This window comes from Poecile atricapillus, chromosome 10 (genome assembly GCF_030490865.1).
Source record: "Poecile atricapillus isolate bPoeAtr1 chromosome 10, bPoeAtr1.hap1, whole genome shotgun sequence".
Lineage (NCBI taxonomy): Eukaryota > Metazoa > Chordata > Aves > Passeriformes > Paridae > Poecile > Poecile atricapillus.
In genome coordinates this window covers 20901014-20920377 of record NC_081258.1, presented here as the reverse complement: position 1 = coordinate 20920377, position 19364 = coordinate 20901014, and the positions used below count along the sequence as shown (strand labels likewise).

Genomic DNA, 19364 nt, shown 5'->3' with positions numbered 1-19364 from the left:
AAAGCCTTCCAGCACCGGCAGAGCCTCACGCACAGAAAAGTGGTTTGGTTTTCTTAAAACAATTTATTATTTCAATTTTATATAAAAAAACATGCAATCAACACTTGGCCACCGCTGGTTTCACAGCTTGCGTCAGACCCTTTTCCCATGATAAAAAATACAAACTGTGATAACAGCTAAACACAGAGGTCAGGATTTTGGGAAAGCCCTTTGATTTTGGGAAGTACCTTTCAATGACTGCACGCTAATTACACCTGGGAAGACGCTAATTACACGACATGGGAAGAAATCAAACCATAATCTGGGATACGGAAAAATAAAAATCTGCCTGTACATACTGTAGTAAATACAATTCCCTGTGATGCAGGAATCACCACCTGTGATGGTGCATCTTTGGTCTGTGTTGATCGAGTGCCTGGTCGCACTTCTCCATCAGCAGGTTCACGATCTGAGCCTGTGTGGGGCTGGGAGCACGAGGTATTTTGGAGAGTGCCAGAGAAACCCTTTTTCCCCGCATGGAAAAGGGAAGAAGGACCTGATCCTGCCCCCCACAGCTGGGAGCACCTCAATTCCAGGATGGGGAATGGATTAAACTGTTCCATGCCCTGGAGCCAAGGGGGCCAGGAAACACCCAGACCACCCCAAAACCCCCCCATCCCCCAGCGAGCCTGAGGTTTTCTCAGTGAGGGAGACTTGGGCACAGGGTTCAGGAGGTGTTGGAGGGGGTTTGGCCACCCTGGACAGAGACCGACGTGAGTCCAGAGGGGTGAAATGAGGTGGCAGCGGCAGGCTGGGGGTCCCTAATCGTCCTCCTCGCCGCCGCCATAGAGCTCGGCCAGCTTGCGGAAGCGGCCGCCCCAGTCGTTGAGGTAGTCGTAGTCCTGGTCCCCGTCGGAGGCGGAGGAGTTGAGGGAGCTGAGCGAGGTGGCCTCCGAGCCGCTGCCCTCGTAGTCAAACACCAGCAGCGAGTCGTAGGGGGGGGCCGTGGGGTCCGTGTCAGCCGCCTTCAGGTTCTGGGGGAACAGAGGGGTCAGTACCTGTGTCCCTGCACTGGTGTGGCAGGGATGTGCCACCCCTGGGGCCAGGACTCACCTCGTCAATGAAGTTCCCAATCTCATCGGGGTTGGCGGGGCGAGGCCGGTACTGGGGGGCTGGCAGGAGGGTGGGGGCCACATCATTGCGGATCACCTCGGGCCGGGCGTCCAGCCCCCGGTGCAGCTGGCTCAGGTCATAGTCCTGGGGGGACAGCAGGAGTCAAGGCTCGAGGGACAACTGCGGGCACTGCCACCACCACCAGGTGGGCAGGGTCCAGCAGGCACAGGCATCCCACCTGGTCCTCCTCGCCACCGCCCTCCTCGTCATAGTGGTACACGTTGTCCCTCATGTCATCCTCGGGTGGGAGCAGCGGCTCCTTCACCACCTTCCTCCTCCTTGCGAAGAGCAGCAGCAGCAGCAAGAGGACTGCAGGCACAGGGATGGGGTGTCAGGGCAGCAGGGAGAGGGTGACCCTCTCTCTGTCCCTATCATCCTCATCCCCGGGTACTCACTGAGCAGAGCCAGGATGCCCCCCAGGATGCCAAGGATGGCAGGCACGCCCATGCCACCAGAGATGAACGCTCGCTTCTCGCAGTTCTTGGCTGGCCCCTCGCAGCTGCAGACCTGGGCTCGCACCTGTGTGATCTGCTCCTTGTTCTGCGCATCCAGCAGCTTCAGGAAGATGCTGTACTCGCCCGGCTCCAGCTCTTTCTTCATGGTCAGCTTCACCAGGTCTTGGTGAACCACAGAATCATTTGGGTTGGAAAACATCTCCAAGATTACTGAGTCCAGCCATCCCCCAGCACTGCCAAGGCCACCACTGACCCATTTCCTGAAGTACCACATTCAGCTCTTAAATCCCTCCAGGGATGGGGACTTCACCACTGCCCTGAGCAGCCTGTTCCAATGCCTGACCACCCCTTTCCATGAATTAATTTTCCCCAATATCCAACCTAAATCTCTCCTGGCACAACTCGAGGTTGTTTCCCCTTGTCCCTTAGGAGCAGATCCTGACCCTCACCTGGCTGCACCCTCCTGCCAGGGAGTTGTGGAGAGCAAGAAGGTCCCTCCTGAGCCTCCCCAGCTCCCTCAGCCACTCCTGGTGCTCCAGCCCCTTTCCCAGCTCTGCTTTGGGAACACCCTTGGCGCTGGCACAGGACTTTGTCCTGTGGCAGGTGCCCAGCCTAGTGCTCACAGCAGAGCCAGCACCAGAGCAGGTGGCACCCACCTTGTTGCACCACCCTGGCAGTCCAGTTGCTGCCGGAGCCATGCATCAGCTCTGCCTGGAAGGGGTAGGTGTTGGGGGGCAGGTCCTTGTCGATGATCTTCAGTGTCTGCTCCTCGGGCTGCCGGTTGCAGATGTCGAAGCTCCGGGGCTCTGGCACGGGCCCGTTGTCATTCACATCATGAAGCAGGAGGAGCAGCGTCCCCATGCCAGTGGCAGCTTGTGGTGACCCTGTGGGACTGAGAGTCAGCAAGGCACCCAGGGAGGGGCCTGGACCCCATGGGGGCACACAGAGGTGGGCACGGGGGCAGCAGTTGGCCACCCTCACCATTGTCCACAGCCAGGACGATAGCCTTGTAGGTGCTGTTGATGACATACGCCGATTCCCGGTCCAGTAACTGGGCTGCCGTGATGATGCCATTCTCAGGGTTGATGGCCAACCACCCCGCGGGGTCGCTGCCCATGCGATACCTGGGGGCAGCCAGGGGTCAGCAGGAGGAGAGAAAGGGGCACATGGGACAGTGCAGCCCCTCAGACACCCCAGCAAAGCCCCCATCACCCTCCACTCACGTGATTTTCTGGTTCTGGTCCTTGTCGGGATCCTGGGCTGTGTAGGAGGCGACCTGGTATCCCTTTGGCACATCCTCCCTCACCATCACCTCCTTGACTGGGGGTATGAAGATGGGGGCTTCATTCTTGTCCCTGACCACCACCAGGACAGTGGCTGTGGCAGGGTTCAGGGTCACGGTGAAGGGGACCTCGTTCTCCACTGACACCACGAGCTTGTACTCGTTCTGGGTCTCATAATCCAGGCCCTGGGGGGTGGGAGAGAAGTTGGGTAGTGCCAGCAGGGAGTCAGCTGGTGCTGAGGCAGCCATGCAGCAGCGGGACCCACCTTGGCAGTTTTCAGAACCCCATCGTTAGTTTTGGGGTCAGTGCTGATCTCGAAGTTGCCCTGCGGGTCCCCGCTCTGGATGCGGTAGACAGCGTGCCAGGCTGGGGATCCTGGCAGGTCCTGGTCTGTCACATGCAGCCGGGCCACTATCACCCCCACCTCGTTCTCGTCCACTGCCACCTCATACTGCAAGATGGGACAGGGACAATCACCTGTGTGGCCCAAGGCACCCCAGGTGGGGGCTTGTGCCACAATGGTCGGGGAGGGCAGCGGCCAGGGCCAGGTGGTACCGTGCTGGGGTTGAAGATGGGAGGGTTGTCGTTGGCATCAGTGACTTTGATGATGGCAGTGGCAGTGTTGGTCAGGCCGTTGCCCTCCTGGTCTGCAGCCTGGATGATCAGCGTGTAGTTGGGAGTGGTCTGCAGGGTAAAATCGCCCAGTTAGGGCTGGGGTGGGGACTGCAGTGTTCCCCTCCTCCAGCCATCACCTGCCTGCTCCTCCACCCTTCTCCAGCCTCGCTGTTCCCTGCTGGCACAGAGGCAGCCAATGTCCCAGCTGCCCACCCAAGGGGCTGGCACTGCACCCACTCCAGGGCTCAGCAAGGCTGGAGGTCCCTGGAGTGTCTCCAGCACAGCTCAAGGCTGCAGACACCCCTACAGCCAGGGACAGTGGCCCAGGGATTGCATGTCCCAAAACCTGATGGACACCAGGGCTCCAGTATCCCTTTCTCCCCATAGTACATCCCACTGCGGAGTAGCTGCAGGCTCCCCTGAGCTGTGGCAAGGTGCCCACCTCCCGGTCCAGTCCTGTGCCAATGACACTGATGATGCCCTTCTCGGCATTGATGGTGAACATGGCCTGTGCACCCTTGGGCTCCTCGCTGAGGATGGAGTAGCCAATGATGCCGTTGTTCACATTAATCGCATCATCTGCATCTGTAGCGTTCACAGTCATCACAGATGTGCCTGGACATGGGGACAAGTCAGGGAGATTTTAATGATGGGAAAGAATCCACTGGACACGCTGGCACTGCTCCTGCTCAGGGCTCTGTGTGGTCCCAGCTCAGAGTCCCCCACGTACCCGGCTTTGCGTTCTCCTCAATGTAGCCAACAAAGACTTGCTGGGTGAAGACGGGCCGGTTGTCGTTCTGGTCAGTGACGGTGATGATGATCTCCATGGGGTCTTCCACGGACTGCCCGTTGGCTGACACAGCATGGGAGTAGAGCTGCAAGGGCACAGTCAGCGTGTGTGCCGTCCCCAGGACTGTCCCCATCCTGCCACAGGCTGCCCTCACTCACCACATATTTATCCTTCTCCTCCCGGTCCAGGGGTTTTGTCACCTCCAGCCACCCCGTCTCTCGCTCGATGATGAAGACACCAGCGGGGATGGTGTCCGCTCCCTGCCCCGTGATGCTGTAGAAAACCTTGGTCTCCTTGTCCTTGTTGGATTTGATCTGGCAGCGAGGCAGGAAGAAGGGGGTGGAGACATGTCCCAGTGCTCTGGGGACCCCCTTGGACCCTGCCTGGTCCCTGTGGGGACACATACCTGCACCAGCTTCTTGGGGAAGGGTCCCCGCTCATTCTCGGGGCAGTTGATGGGAGGAATGACCCAGTCCCTCTTCTGCCGCCGGAGGCCGTGTCCATGCTCCGGGAAGATCAGCACATCAGGTACTGTGTCCTGTTGGGACAATGGCACCACTCAGTGCCAGCACCTTGCTGAGCCCTCTGCACCAGGGACAGGGGCTGCTGTGACCCCAGGGAATGTGTCTGTGCTTTACCTGCTGCATCCGCTCGTGTCGGTGCTGCCGCCACCGCTGGCGCAGGGTCACCTTGGCCGAATGCTTCTTGCCCGTGGCGTCCCAGGTGTGCACGGCAAAGGCGATCTCCCGCTGCTGGAGCTGCACGGGCCGGGTGGCAGAGACGATGCCATCCCTGCTCACCTTGAAGCGCGTGTCGTCCGGGAGGAAGGCAGCACGGTGCGGCTCACCACAGTCCACAAAGCTCACTGGGGACAGGGGACTGAGTGGCAGGGGGTTCTGGGGACATGGGCACACACAGCGCCGCCACACCCCAGCAGCGGTGGGGATGCTCCACACGCAGTGACACTTGCCCTGCCAGGATTCCATCCTGGGCACAGCACACAGTGCACCCCTGAACTGGCTTTGGTCCAGGACGGGATATGGCAGGACCCACCGTGCCACAGGATCCTGCCGGACAGTGACAATGGGGCGAGTGGCACCTGGCACAGCATGTCCTGGTCCCCAGCACCATGTACGGCATGGCACCAGGCACGGCACATCCCCATACGGGTGTATCCCTGTGGCACAGCATGTCACCACCACTGTGCCCGTGCTGCTCCAGCTGCTTTTCCAATAAAAACCAGTGCAGAAGTTCCTCACCTGCACTGCTACCCAGTGCCCTGGCAGACAGACCCCTCAACCTGCCCAGGTACGTCCAGGACCCCCAACCCCAGGGACAGCGGGCAGGCGGGGTCCCGATGTCACTAGCTTGGCACCGGGCTGGGCGCAGTAGAGCTGGGCCGCCACGAGGCAGCGGTCAGCCGGCATCACATGAGCCGGGCCGCGCTCCCGAACAAGCCCCCTTTGTCTGGGAGAGAGTTGTTGGAGCCAGCGGCACCCAGGCTCCGGAGCCAGCCCTGCCAGCATCGCCTCGGCAGGGGACGCGCCGGGGTGGGCGGGAGGCAGCGCGGCCCCGATAGGAACGGAGCCCGTGGGTTACATCAGCCCACGAGCAGCCCAGGAATCCGGGGTGGCTGTGGCATGGAGCGGGGAGCAGTCGCTGCCCCCCTGCCCACCCCTGTGCCCCCGACCCGGCCCAGGAGCAGCCGGCGCGATGCCAGCCCCGCTCAGCCCCACGGCGGGACCCCCGGCCAGGGCTGGGGGAGCCGGTGGGGCCGGCTGGGCAGGAACGTGCCGGGACAGGCGGGGAAGGAGCGGCAGCCTCGGGCACAGCCGCAGTGCTCGGCCCTGGCCCTGGCAGCGGGCCCGCTGGGTGCAGCGAGGGGCGGCACGAAGCCCCCAGCCCCAGACGGGTGCACCGAGCGCTCAGTGCTCAGCCCGCACTGCATTCCAGGAGGGTGCTCAGAACCAGCTCCCCTCTTCCCGCTCTCCCCCCTTCCAACTCCCCCCCTTCCCACCTGGCCGTGCACAACCTGTTTTTCCAGCTTGGCTGAAGGAGGGCTGGCCCCAGCCCTCCTCTCCCCGGGGCTGGGAGCTGGGGGTGGAGGGGGGGCCCTCTCCTGGGAATGATGAGGGTGGGAGAAAAGGAGAACTCAGGGAGTCCTACAGGGGGATCCCCCCACTTCAGTCCCCCACCACCACCTACAGGGCACTGGGACAGCCAGGCTGCCAAGCAGGGTGTGGGGCTGAGACCCCACTCAGGGAAACAGGGCAGCCCCCCCAAAGCCACCTCATGCCCTGTGAGGTCTCAGCGGGGCTGGGCACAGGCAGAGCAGGGTGTCACCATCCCCGCAGTGCCACCACCACCGTGTGTTGCGCACACGCGGCTGTGCCAGGGCAGGGGGCTCACCCCAGGGTGAAGGTGCTGCGGGTGACACATCCACTGACGTCACCCCAGTTTCGCCGTGACTTCAGACTCTCGAGGTTTCTCCACCCAGGGCTGACGGGGACTGTCCCAGCCCCCATCACATCCCCACCACCCCAGAGCCCCCCGACCCACGGAGCAGAGCCCTGGTGATGCCGCAGCCCCCACGCAGATGTTGGTGTTCGCCGCCCCGGCGCCGCGCAGGGCCTGTCTGGGCCTGCTGGAAGGAAAACACCGCGCTCAACTCATCAAGCTAATTACAGGCCAGCTCGTCAGCCTGGCCACAAGCTTTGGGGTGCTCTGCGGCCCAGCATGGCCTGGCGTCCACCAGGCTCGGCCACCCCATGGCTGGCAGTGCCGTGGCACAGCTATGAATCACTGGGTGCCACACAGGCCTCAAGGGCAGATGGTGCCTTCCTTCCTCCCACGCCCTGACTGTGACCGGAACCCAAAACTGAAAATGCTGGTGCCAGGACAGAGGATTCCAGCAGGTCTCAGTGCTGCAGGAAAGTCACAGGGCTGCCCGTCACCCTGGTATCAGGCCCCGCCCTGATGGACATCGGTTTCTGCTCGTTAATGATCAACCACAAGGCAAACAAACACAATTCCTGGGCTATGGGGCAGGGTCCGATTCCCGGCTCTCCCAGGAAAAGCCGTTACGGAACTGAGGATGTTTGGGAGCCCTTGGTGCAGCACTGGGTGCTCAGTACCCCTCGGCTCTGTGCCCACCCAGCCAGCCTGGCACACACACTGCGTGCCAGCATCACTCTCAGCATGAACTGGTGCAGATGGTGGCAGCCACTCCACACAGCCCCAGAGCCCACGGAGCCTTTTGTGGGGGCCCCAGAGTGGCAGCAGCTCCCCAGTGCCCCCTTGCCACACCCGAACAGGACTTTAGTGCCAGCAAAATGAGACACCAACATCCCCAAAACCCTAGGAGCCCATTCTGGTGCCCGTCCCCATGCCAAGAGCTGCTCTGGGGGCCTACGCTCTGGGAGCCTACACCTACAAAGGGGGGCTCACCCTGGTGAACCCAGGGTGCCAGGTGAGGCACGGGGCAGGGCAGGCGCCTGCGCACCCCACACCCCAACCTGCCGGCCCCAACAGGTCTGCGGTGCCTGAGTCAGCGCCGCCCGCGCCGGCGCACCCCGGGGAGCGGCTCCTGCTGCCCCCGCGCCACGACTCCATCCTGCCATGCCAGGACCACTGACTGGCGCTTGCCCTGGGACCACCAGAGCCCTCAGTGTGGCCCCACCGCTCTGAGGGACACACCAGCCTCTGTCCCCCATGCCACCTGCCACCACAGCCAGCCTGTCCCCACCGTCATGGCACTGTCCCCACCGCCATAGCGCCATCCCCACGGCACCATCCCCACTGCCACAGCACTGTCCCCACAGCCCCATCCTCGTGGCCACACCAGCACCACTCAGGCACGGAGCCACGGCTTAACGTCCCCCATCGCACACACCCCCCTGTCTGTCCCACAGTCCCGTCCCTGTCCTCACAGCCACCCTGCCCTCCATAGCCAGTTGTCCCCGTGTCCTTACCTCGTCCCACAGCCCGTCCCGCCGCCACGCTGTCCCGCGGCACCGTCAGAGCGAAGGTCTCGGCGGTGAAGCCGGGCTGGCACGACGCTGCCCGCTGGCACAGCCGCTGCCCGCTCTGCCCGGAGAGAGATCTTAGCACCGGGCAGGGGCCCGAGCAAGGTCCCGCTGCCCCGGGCAGGGTCCCGGGCAGGGTCCTGCCGCCCCATTCCGTAGCTCACCTGGAGCAGGAGCAAGAGGAGGCAGAGCGGGACCGAGCAACCCGCCCGCCGCCCCATGGCCGGTGCCGGTGCCGGTGCAGGTGCCGGTTGGTGCTGGAGGGATCGGGCGCTGCCACCACGGAGTCGCAGGTGCGTTCGGTCCCCTCCCGATCCCTCCCCGCAGGTGTCGACCCCGCCGAGAACCGCCCCGTCCCGCCCCGACGGGAGGCGGTCCCGTCCCGCCCGCACCCGGGATCGCGGTACCCCGACACCCGCTGTCCCTGTACCCCCCACGGTACTGGTGTGCCCTCCCCGGTACCGCGGAACCCCCGTTACTCCTTCAGCCCCCGGTACCCTCAACACCCCGGGTGCTCTGCCCATCCCGGGTACCCCCGGCTCCCCGTGCCCCCGATACTCCCGGCCCTGGTGCTCTCCATGCCTCTCCCGTACAGGGCAGCGGGAACAAGGGGTGCTGATGGGTGACAGGAGCCAGGAGTACCCCAGGGTGTCCCCACAGATCCCAGCTCCGCCACAGGGGACAAACATCGTACCCAGGGACCCCCCGGGCAAGAAGGACCCCTCCTGATGCTGCAGTCCCTGGCTTCCCCCATACCCCTCTGTCCCAAAGCACAGCACAGCTGGGGGTGACCCTATGGAAGGGGAGCCCCTGTGCCATCAGCTGCCCCCATCCCATGCCTGTCAGGAGCCGATCCCAGAGCCAGTGGGAGACCCCCAGAGCTCAGGATCCTGCCAGGGGCAGAGGCTACTGTGCCCACCCATGCTAGCACCCATGGTCTGGCTGCCCAAGCCAGGAGGGATTCAGCACCAGGAATGCCCAATGCCACCATTGTCACTCCCGTGAAGGACAAATTGGTGGTCAGTGCCCATCAGCACCCCTTGGGGACAAGGACACCCTGGGGGGGGGGCATGGGTGACACTGCAGCTGTGCCATAGGTTCCACACTGTGGTGGGCAAGGGGGCCCAGGGCTGAGGAGGGTTCACTGCAGGGCTCAGGGCAGCGCTGATCTCCAGTGAACAAAGTGACACAGAGCCTGGAACATCTAAAAAAACCAAATCCTTTATTAAAACTGACCCAGCTCCCATCCCCTTGTCCGCAGCATCACACGCCATCATTCCATACCTTAAAAAATAGATAATAACCACAAAAACACAGGCGAGGAGGTGAGGGGGCTGCGCTGGGGTGGGGGGCACAGCAGGGGGAACCCCCAAGGCACAAAAGCAGCAATAAGGCGGGGGCAGCGGCAGGCTGGGGGTCCCTAATCGTCCTCCTCGCCGCCGCCATAGAGCTCGGCCAGCTTGCGGAAGCGGCCGCCCCAGTCGTTGAGGTAGTCGTAGTCCTGGTCCCCGTCAGAGGCGGAGGAGTTGAGGGAGCTGAGCGAGGTGGCCTCCGAGCCGCTGCCCTCGTAGTCAAACACCAGCAGCGAGTCGTAGGGGGGGGCCGTGGGGTCCGTGTCGGCCGCCTTCAGGTTCTGGGGGAACAGAGGGGTCAGTACCTGTGCTCCTGTGCTGTCACCCCCCAGGCTCTCTCCAGGTCAGGACTCACCTCCTCGATGAAGGTGCCGATATCGTCGGGGTTGGTGGGGCGGGGTCGGTACTGGGGGGCTGGCAGGAGGGTGGGGGCCACGTCATTGCGGATCACCTCGGGCCGGGCGTCCAGCCCCCGGTGCAGCTGCCGCAGGTCGTAGTTCTGGGGACACACACACATGGAGAGGGGCAGAGTCAGGCTGCCCACGCTGTCACCAGACCCCTGACCCCCACACCCACCTGGTCCTCCTCGCCGCCGCCCTCTTCCCCATAGTAGAAGATGTTGTCCCTTGTGTCATCTTCGGGCAGCAGCAGCGGCTCCTTCGTCACTTTCCTCCTCCTCATGAAGAGCAGCAGCAGCAGCAGGATGACTGAGGGGAATAGTGCCATCAGTGGGGACATGTGTCCCCCAGGTGCCCAGGACAGGGGTATCCCCACAGCTCCAGGAGCCCCACTCACGCAGCAGGGCCAGTAGCGCGCCCAGGGTGGCGAGGACGAAGGGCAGGGCGGTGACAGGCTGGGGTCTCTGGGGACAGCCCTGTGCCTGCCCCTCGCAGGCACAGACCCGTGCGGTGACAATGGTCACTTGGGCTCTGCCCGGCTGGTCCAGCAGCCGCAGGTACACGCTGTAGGTGTCCGGCTCCAGCGGTGCCACCAGCTGCAGTGTCACTGTGTCACCTGTGTGAGATTGGGGGCTCACGGACGATGCACCAGGAATGCAGCCACAGCACAGCTGCCTCTGCTGAGGACCCCCCACATAATGTTCAGCCCCACTGCAATACCTGTGTCCCCCACCTCCACAGCCCAGCTGTCCTCCGAGCCGTGGGTGAGCTCGGCGCGGAAGGGGCCGGTGTTGGGGGGCAGGTCCCGGTCGGTGACGGTGAGGAGCTGGGGCTGGGGACTGCGCTGGCAGACAGTGATGTCCCGTGGCTCGGCCTCAGGGCCGTTGTCGTTCACATCAAGCAGGGTGAGGAGTAGCGTGCCCGTGCCCGTAGCCGGCGGTGAGCCTGGTGGGGACAATTCTGGAGAGGGGACCCCAAACCCAGGACTCTCATGGGGCTGGGGTGCCCCGGGCAGGGGTGGGGCCAGGCAGCCCCTGCATTGCTCCATGCTGGAGCTGGGATGTGTTTCCTGGTGATGGCAGCACGTGCCCCTCACGTGGGAGAGGGAACAAGAGCCCTTTCATGTCCCTCACCATCATCCACAGCCAGCAGCATGGCCATGTAGGTGCTGTTCTTGACGAAGGGGGACTCGCGGTCCAGGTGGTCCCGCGCGGTCACCAGGCCATTCTCGGGGTGCACAGCCAGCCAGCCTGCTGGGTCGTGCCCCACCAGGTACCTGGGGGGCACAGGGGAGCTGGTGCTGCGGAGAGGGGCAGCGGAGACCCCCCAAACCTCCACTCCAACCCCGTCCCCGCTCACTTGATCCTCTGGCCCTGCGCCTTGTCAGGGTCCTGGGCCATGCAGGCGGTGAGGGTCTGCCCCGGGGGCACATCCTCCGACACCGTGGCCAGCTGCACCAGCGGCACGAACACCGGGGCCTCATTGACATCCTCCACGGTGACTGTCACCGTAGCAGTGGCCATCGGCAGCTTCACGACGAAGGGGACCTCGTTGGCCACCGCCACGTGGAGCACAAACTGCTGCTTGGACTCGTAGTCCAGACCCTGGGAGAGGGGGAGACACGGGCAGTGAGAGCGGCACAGGCAGGACCCCACTGTGGGCAGCACCGGGGGGACATGAGGTGACACAGACCTTGGCGGTGCGGAGGATGCCCTCGTTGGTGGCAGGGTCGGTGGTGATGGCAAAGGCACCCCCGTCGTTGCCGCGCAGGATGGAGTAGACAGCTCGCCACGCCGGCGTGCCGGGCTCGTCCAGGTCGGTGACAGCCAGCCGGGCCACCTCGCGCCCGGCCACGTTCTCCGGCACGGCCGCCTCGTACTGCAGGTCAGGGGCACCATCAGCAGCACGGCCCAGCAAGCACCAGGGAGGGCCACACCCAGTAGGGGGGCCCACATTACCGTTTTGGGGTCAAACTCGGGGGCATTGTCATTGACATCAGCGATCTCGATGACGGCCAGCGCTGTGGTGGTCAGTCCCTCCCCGTCCAGGTCAGCTGCCTGCACAGTCAGCGTGTACTCCCGCACTCGCTGTGGTGGACAGACAGACAGACAGACAGACAGACAGACACTCTGTCAGCCCCTGCTTGGGGCTGGGACCCCTGCCCCACGGTGCTGCAGAGCCCACCTCCCGGTCGAGGCCGCTGGCAATCACACTGAGGGTGCCGGTGGCCCGGTTTACGGTGAACATTTGGGGATGGGGCTCCCGTGGCTCCTGGCTGAGGATGGAGTAGGCGATGACACCGTTGTAGGTCTCCACCGCATCATCCGCATCCGTGGCTGTCACCTGCATGACGGAGGTGCCTGGGGATGTGGATGTCCAGGTAAGTGGGATGCCATGGGGAACAGTGCTGGGGCTGTGCCCAAGGAACATGGCTGGTGGAATGCAGAGATTCCCCAAGGCATGGGGTCCTACCTGGCAGAGCTCCCTCTGGCACAGAGCCCCTGAACACCTCCTGCGTGAACTGGGGCTTGTTGTCATTTTGGTCTGTCACTGTCACGATGATCTCCATCGGCTCCTCCACTGGCTTCCCGTTCTCAGACACGGCGTGGGAGAAGAGCTGTGGGGTGGGGTGTGAGTGGGGGGCCTGGCAGAGCACCCCAACATCCCCCTGGTGTCCCCAGGCAAGGACCTACGTGGTACTTGTCGATGTGCTCACGGTCCAGCGGCTGCGTCACTTTCATCCAGCCTGACTCCTTCTCAATGGTGAAGATGCCCTCGGGGGGGGCATCTGCTCCCTGCCCTGTGATGCTGTAGAAGATTTTGGTGTCTCTGTCCCGGTTGGATTTGATCTGGGAGGAGACACAGGACATCCCGAAGGGATGGGGTCAGTATGCCCCGCCCCGGTGCAGTGGGGATGCACCCCCAGCACCATCTCCATGCCCAGACTGACCAGCCTCATACCTGAACCAGCTTTTTGGGGAAGGGGCCCCTCTCATTTTCAGGAACCTTGATGGGGGGGATCACCCAGTCCCTCTTCTGCCTCCTGAGAGCAGCGTGAGCCCTGGAGAGTTCCTGTGGGATGGAGGTGAGTGAGGGCACAGCCGGCTGGGGGAGGAGGGGATGGGGGATTTGCGGTGCAGCATTACCTGGGGGGAGTGCCTGCTCTTTGCAGGAACTGGGGCAGGGTCTGGCTGGCCAGCGGCATACCGGGGGAAACCAGCATCTTGAGGGGGTACGGCGAGAGCCCTGCCCACCCCCGGTAGCCGCACGGAGCCCCCGTCCTCCCGCACCCCGACATCGGGCTCCTCTGTCCTGTACGGCCCTGCGCAGCCTCCGGAGCTCCCTGCGAGGGTGAGGGGTCAGGGGGATGGGGGGACCTCTCCCCCAACACCCCCGAGCCGCAACCACCAGCTCCAGGACCCCGCGATCCCCCAGAGACCCGAGGCGGAGTGAGGCTGGCGGCGGTAGAAGAGAGGGAGAGGACACCAGGATCGGGGCAGGGAACACCGGGCGCCGTACGGGAGCGCAGTGGAAGTTTCGGTGGAAGTTTCGGCTTTGTTTCGCAGATGATGGGAAATTCCTGGGCGGGCAGAGCCCTGCCCCAGCCCCCTCCCGGTGTGTCACCCCCTCGGGGCTCCCAACCCCCCGTGGCCAGATCACTGGGCACTCAATCTCCCTCCCCCGCCTACCACGCTGCATCCCTCGTGCTGGACACAGCCCCGGCTCCGCTCCCCCCCCCGGGGAAAGGATTAGGGGATTAGCGGAGCTGAGCCAGCTCCGGGCGGCCGAGCGGCCCAGGGCGGGACCGGGAGCGGGGCTGGGGGGGCTGCGGAAGGCGTGGAATGGGGCACGGAGAGCTGTGCCCCACACCGGAGGGATCGAGCCCAGGGCCGACGGTGGGGCCATGTGGGGAGCAGCAGCCGTGCCCCGAGGGCAGCACCGGGGCCCCTCCCAGTCGGGGTGGCCGCGATAAGAGACTTTGATGGGTCTGGACGGGCATCATTCACCCTGGCAAGCCTGGGAAGCCCCCAGCCCCCGTCATGGGGAGCCCCCAGCCCCGCTCCCCAGCTGTGGCAGGGGTTGCTGTTCCCGTACCCCACCGTGTCCTCTGAGGTCCCTCCGTGGAGGGCCCACAGGGCTCCGTGCCCGCCGGGTGCCAAGGCGGAGCCGCACGGTCGGTACCGGGGCCAGGTACTGCCCACGGAGGGGGTCGCAGCTGCACGGCCAGACCCCAGCCTGTGCCCACAGCAGGGGCCTGGCAGCGCCCACCTCCAGTCCTGGCAGGCTTCGCTGATGGAAACGGGATGTGGTGTCCACAGCAGGCGGAGGTCGAGGCCGCTCCCTGGCACTTACCGCCGAGGAGAGCTTTTAGTGCTCCCGCGGCCATTAGACGAGCGCTGGCTCCGGCCGCATTCCCGGGCAGCTCCGATCCCCCGGGAGCCGCCGAGCGAAGAGGGCAACGGGCCCGGGCCAAGCGCCGGCAGCGAGCCAAGAGCTGGCAGCAGCAGGACCCTGCCCAGCCTCGGGCCAGCCACAGCCCGGACCCCAGGGCCGGAGAAGAGTGGCCCTGGGGCACCCAGCCCCATTGCCGGCCCCGCGCCGGCCACCCACCCTGCGGGGACCCAGCCCTGCTCGCAGCGGGCGCCCCACGGCTGGGCCAAAGGCGCTGGCATCAGCCGCCAGCAGCCCGGTGAGATCAGACGGGCATCGCCAGCCCCCGGGCACAGCCAGCCCCACGGCCAAGCCCCACAGCCCGGGGGGAAGCACAGATCTGGACCACAGGAGCCCGGCTAGCCCCATGGCGCAGCCCCACACTCGAGGCACAGCGAGCTCCTCCCGAAAGGCAGCGGCCCCGCCACCGGGGGCAACGCGATCCTGATCCCGGCAGCGAGGGAGGCCCTGCCGTCCCCCCACTGCTCGGAGGCCCGATTCCCGATCCCGGTCCCGATCGCGGCCCCAGCCCGTCCCCGAGGCGTTCCGGGGGTCCGGTGCCGCCGCGCCCCGACGGTGCGAGTTACCTGGTGCGGGGAGCGGCCCGCGGCGCAGCCCCGGGAGGACGCACGGCGGGGACGGGGAGAGGGCGGCCGCCGGCAGGAGCGGGGAGAGGAGGAGGAGGATGAAGATGGAAAGCGGGCAGAGCCCGGAGCGCGGCCCCCGCATGGCCCGTCCGTTGCTGTCGCCGCCGCCGCCGCCGCTCCGGTCGCCGCCCGCCGCGTCCCGCCCCGTCCCGCCCCGCAACGCCCCAGGTGAGGCGGCGGCCGCGCAGGTACCGCCCCGCCCCGGAGAGCGGCCCCAGTACGCCCCAAGCATCCCCCGGAAATGCCCTGGACCCCTCTATTACCCCCGGGACCCTCCAACCGGGAATTTACCCCCTACAACACCCTCGGCAATCCCCGTTACACCGCGGTACCTCTCTGGAAGCCTCCGGCAACCCCCGATACAACACCCCGATACCACACGGGCAGCGCCGGTATTCCCCTGGAACCCTACGGCAATCCTCAGTAGCCCATGTAACCTCCCGGGCACCCACCCGTCAAGATCCAGGCGCATCCCGGTACCCCTCGGGCACCGCCCGGTACCGGAACGTTCAATACTCTCCGGGCACCCTTCTGAAATCCTGCTGTCAATCCACAGTACCTCCCGGGAACCCTGGGGCACCGCCGGTAAATTCTTGGAATGCCGTGGCAACCTTCGGCAACCCGCGATACCCCCCGCTAACCCCCGGGCACCCCGTCGGGCACCTCCCCGGTCTGTAGCCATCGGGATCGCCTTTGGAAGCCCCTGGCACTCCCCGGTAGGGCCCGGCAATCCTCGGGCACCGGCCGAGGCACCCCCGCTCTCTCAGTGCCGCCCCCCGGCGCCCCCGGCCCCGGAGCGCAGCCCCGTGGGCACGCCCGGACATCCCGGTATCTCCAGGCACATTCGTGCTCCCGCCATTCCTCCCTCCCGGTGCTCCCATGACCCTGGCACCTCCCACCATCGCCCCCGCAGGAACAGCCCCCCTTCCCCATTCCTCCGTGCCAACCCCGGGTGCCTCCTCCCCCTTTGCCGCCTGTGGGAGCACTGGAACTCTCGGGGGGGACCTGTGTGTGCCCCCCAGCCCCACTGGAGTGGCGGTTCCCGTGGCCACCGAGGGACAGCTCCGAGGGGTTCCTGGACTCCATCGTCCCGCCCAGCCTGGAGCAGCATCTCGTGTGCTGGGTCCCCCATACGGCGCCCCCAGACCCGCCGGGGCTGGCAGCTCTGGAAAGCCGGTTCTGCTTTCCTGGCCAAGGTCACTGACGCAACAGGGAAAGTTCCCAGCTGGCACCTGGGGGGAACAGCCAGTGCAGCTGCAGCCATGGCACTCTGCACCTTCACCCTCCTCCTCCTCCTGCAGGTGGGACCATCGCAGTGGGGCCGGGGCTGTTGCATGGCCACCCCCCCCCCCCGAGGTTCTGGGCAGAGCCGTGTCCCTCCGTGGCCCTACAGCCCTGCTCTCCATCCCACAGGGCATGCTGACCTTCCCGGAGCATGGACACGGCCTCCAGCGGCAGAAGAGGGACTGGATCATCCCCCCCATCAACTGCCCCGAGAATGATCAGGGACCCTTCCCCAAGAAGCTGGTGCAGGTACATGTGCCTGTGGACTGGGTCACAGGGAGGTCCCTGGAGGACTGGGACACCTCTCACCCTCCCCTTCCTGCCTCGCTGCCAGATCAAATCCAGCAAGGACAAGGAGATCAAGGTTTTCTACAGCATCACGGGGCAGGGAGCGGACACCGTGCCCGTGGGTGTCTTCATCATCGAGCCGGAGACGGGGTGGCTGGAGGTGACAAAACCCCTGGACCGGGAGGAGAAGGATAAATATGTGGTGAGTGAGGGGAGCCTGTGGCAGGATGGGGACGGTCCTGGGGACGGCACACACGCTGACTGTGCCCTTGCAGCTCTACTCCCATGCTGTGTCAGCCAACGGGCAGCCCGTGGAAGACCCCATGGAGATCATCATCACTGTCACTGACCAGAACGACAACCGGCCCGTCTTCACCCAGCAAGTTTTCCACGGCTCTGTGCTGGAGGGAGCTAAGCCAGGTGGGACCACTGCCACCACCTGGCAGGCAGCACTGGAGGGATGTGTGACAGGTCACCAATAACCACCTGCTCCAGGCACATCGGTTCTGCAGGTGCTGGCCACCGACGCAGACGACGCCGTGAACAACAATGGCATTGTGAGATATTCCATCCTGAGCCAGGTGCCAGAGAAGCCCCAGCCCGGGATGTTCACCATCGACAGCAGCTCTGGGCTGGTCTCCGTAGCCAAGCTGGGGCTGGTGGCAGAGGTGAGTCCCGGACTCAGCCCCCACCGAGCTCATCCCCCACTTGTGGGTGACAGAGCCTCTTGCCGCAGGTTGTCCCTGAATACACACTGGAGATCCAGGCTGCCGACCAGGAGGGGATGGGGCTGCGAGCCACCGCCACCGCCCGCATCACGGTGCAGGTGAGACGCTGAGCCCCCCGGTGCCCCGGCAGTGCAGAAGGGCAGGGCGAGGCTGTGGTGAAGCCGGTGCTGGCTCCTGACATCCCCACGTGCCCGGCTGCCGCAGCACCGATGCGCTCCAGGTGCTTTCCGTGGTGGGAGGCGAGACTGGGATGGCAGCTGTGCTGTGGCTCCTCCTGGCCCAGTGCCCCAGCTTCCCACCGGGCTCTGGGCCACCAGCCTCGGGGCCACGGCGCTGCCGGAGCGTGGGTGCCAGCGGGGCTCCTGGGCACAGCTCCCAGCGGGAAGCCGCCCGTGCGGCTCGGCCCAGCCGGGGAGGAGCACCTGGTTCTGCCGGAGCCCCGTGCCAGGATAGCGGCATCCAGCCGCGCCAGCTCCACCGGGAGAGCCGTGGCGCCAGGAAGGGAGGCCGGGCTGGGGATGGCGTTTTGTGCAGGGTCATCGGCCACAGGTCCCTGGCCAAGCGGGACAGAGGACAGGCAGGTAAGCTCGCCAGGGTGCCTCTGTGGCACCCCCACGTCATCTGGTGCTGGTGTCAGGCTGCCAGTGGGAGCTGCTCCGGCTCCAGGGAGGCTGCCTGGTCCTGCCAGCTGCTGGGACACGGCCCCGAACTGTGCTCCCACCCCAGCATGGGAACTCCAGGAGAAGAAGGGGCCTGGCTGCCCCCAGCAGCGCTGACCTTGATGTCAGCCAGCTGCAGAGAGCTGGGCAGGGTCAATGTCCGCTGGAACGTGACAGCGTGGGCAGGGATGGGGCTGCTGGGATGCTTCCTCATCGGGTCCAGGCTGGCTGCTGTGCTGTGCCGAGGCCCACCAGGACAGGCAGGTGAGCAGGGAGCTGCACAGACCCTGCATCCTGGTGGGAACCAGCTGGCACCCACACACAGTGGCTGTGGAGCCTGGGGCTGAGCACCGTGGCATGGGAAGGACGTGGGTTTCCATATCCCAGCTCTGGGGAAGAGCGAGGTGCAGGGATTTGGCTCCAGCACAGTCAAGGAGAAGGCACATGGTGCTGCCAGGACAGGTCCAAGCCCTGCTTCTCCCTCTGCCACAGGCTGACAGCATGTCTGAGGTGGGAAACGGCACCCTGACCACCCATGTGCTGAACACGGCCACGGGGCTGCCGGCAGCCGGCCTTGCTGTCCGGCTGGCCCAGCTGCAGGAGCCAGGGCCACAGTGGATGGAGCTGGCACAGAGGTAGGAGAGCTGGTGGCACTGGAATGGGGCAGGGACACTGCTGCCAGTGCTCTGTGAGCTTGGCCAAAGGCTCCTGGCACAACTGGGGTTTGCTTGCTGGTGGCAGGGCTGGTGCTTGGGGGTACAGTGGGGCAGGTTCTGGGGGTGGGGCTGTACTTTGGGGTGCAGCAGGACTGGCTTGGTCTGGTTTCAGGTACACGGATGCGGACGGGCGCTGTCAGCCCCTCCTGGCACCGGGACAGGCCAAGTCTGGCACCTACAAGCTGCACTTTGAGACAGCCGAGTACTGGCGGGGTCTGGGGCACACCAGCTTCTACCCCTTCGTGGAGGTATGGAGTGTGGGGAGACTGGGGCCAGGCTCAAGGGTCTGCACTCCCCAGGGCCTCACTACAGGAGGGGGATTCCCACTGCTGTCTCCTCACTCTCCCTCAGGTTGTCTTCATCATCACCGACCCGGCACAGAAGCTCCACGTCCCACTCCTGATCAGCCCCTACTCCTACACAACCTACCGGGGCAGTTAGAGGGGCTCTGCCTTCCCCTGGGCACCCAGGAATGGTGCCACTGATGCCATTAAAAACTCCACACAGCACCGTTTTGTCTCAAAAAATCGCCTTCCTCTTC

General features: G+C 65.0%; 3 protein-coding genes across 3 annotated transcripts; 1 reads left to right on the top strand and 2 right to left on the bottom strand.

The window, feature by feature from the left end:
• Positions 1–43: 43 nt before the first annotated feature.
• LOC131582730 (cadherin-1-like) lies at positions 44–8654 on the bottom strand. Its single transcript, XM_058846192.1, has 16 exons — positions 8485–8654; positions 8267–8381; positions 4934–5160; positions 4702–4833; positions 4454–4609; positions 4236–4380; positions 3948–4120; positions 3446–3574; positions 3156–3341; positions 2831–3075; positions 2589–2731; positions 2264–2491; positions 1548–1769; positions 1331–1461; positions 1093–1236; positions 44–1013 (listed from the first exon to the last, which is right to left on the bottom strand). The coding sequence occupies exons 1-16, from the start codon at positions 8539–8541 to the stop codon at positions 801–803; spliced, it is 2646 nt and encodes an 881-aa protein (XP_058702175.1). The 5' UTR covers positions 8542–8654; the 3' UTR covers positions 44–800.
• Positions 8655–9545: 891 nt separating this feature from the next.
• Positions 9546–15491, bottom strand: LOC131582485 (B-cadherin-like). The gene is made up of 15 exons (XM_058845739.1): positions 15089–15491; positions 13217–13413; positions 13032–13142; positions 12764–12919; positions 12543–12687; positions 12255–12430; positions 12029–12157; positions 11763–11948; positions 11430–11674; positions 11204–11346; positions 10791–11015; positions 10468–10686; positions 10249–10379; positions 10028–10171; positions 9546–9953 (listed from the first exon to the last, which is right to left on the bottom strand). The coding sequence occupies exons 1-15, from the start codon at positions 15378–15380 to the stop codon at positions 9741–9743; spliced, it is 2712 nt and encodes a 903-aa protein (XP_058701722.1). The 5' UTR covers positions 15381–15491; the 3' UTR covers positions 9546–9740.
• A 2061-nt stretch (positions 15492–17552) lies between these two features.
• LOC131582488 (uncharacterized) lies at positions 17553–19314 on the top strand. Its single transcript, XM_058845751.1, has 4 exons — positions 17553–18029; positions 18600–18742; positions 18936–19071; positions 19175–19314. Exons 1-4 carry the CDS (start codon positions 17658–17660, stop codon positions 19262–19264), a joined length of 741 nt encoding a protein of 246 aa, XP_058701734.1. The 5' UTR covers positions 17553–17657; the 3' UTR covers positions 19265–19314.
• The last annotated feature ends 50 nt before the right edge of the window (positions 19315–19364 follow it).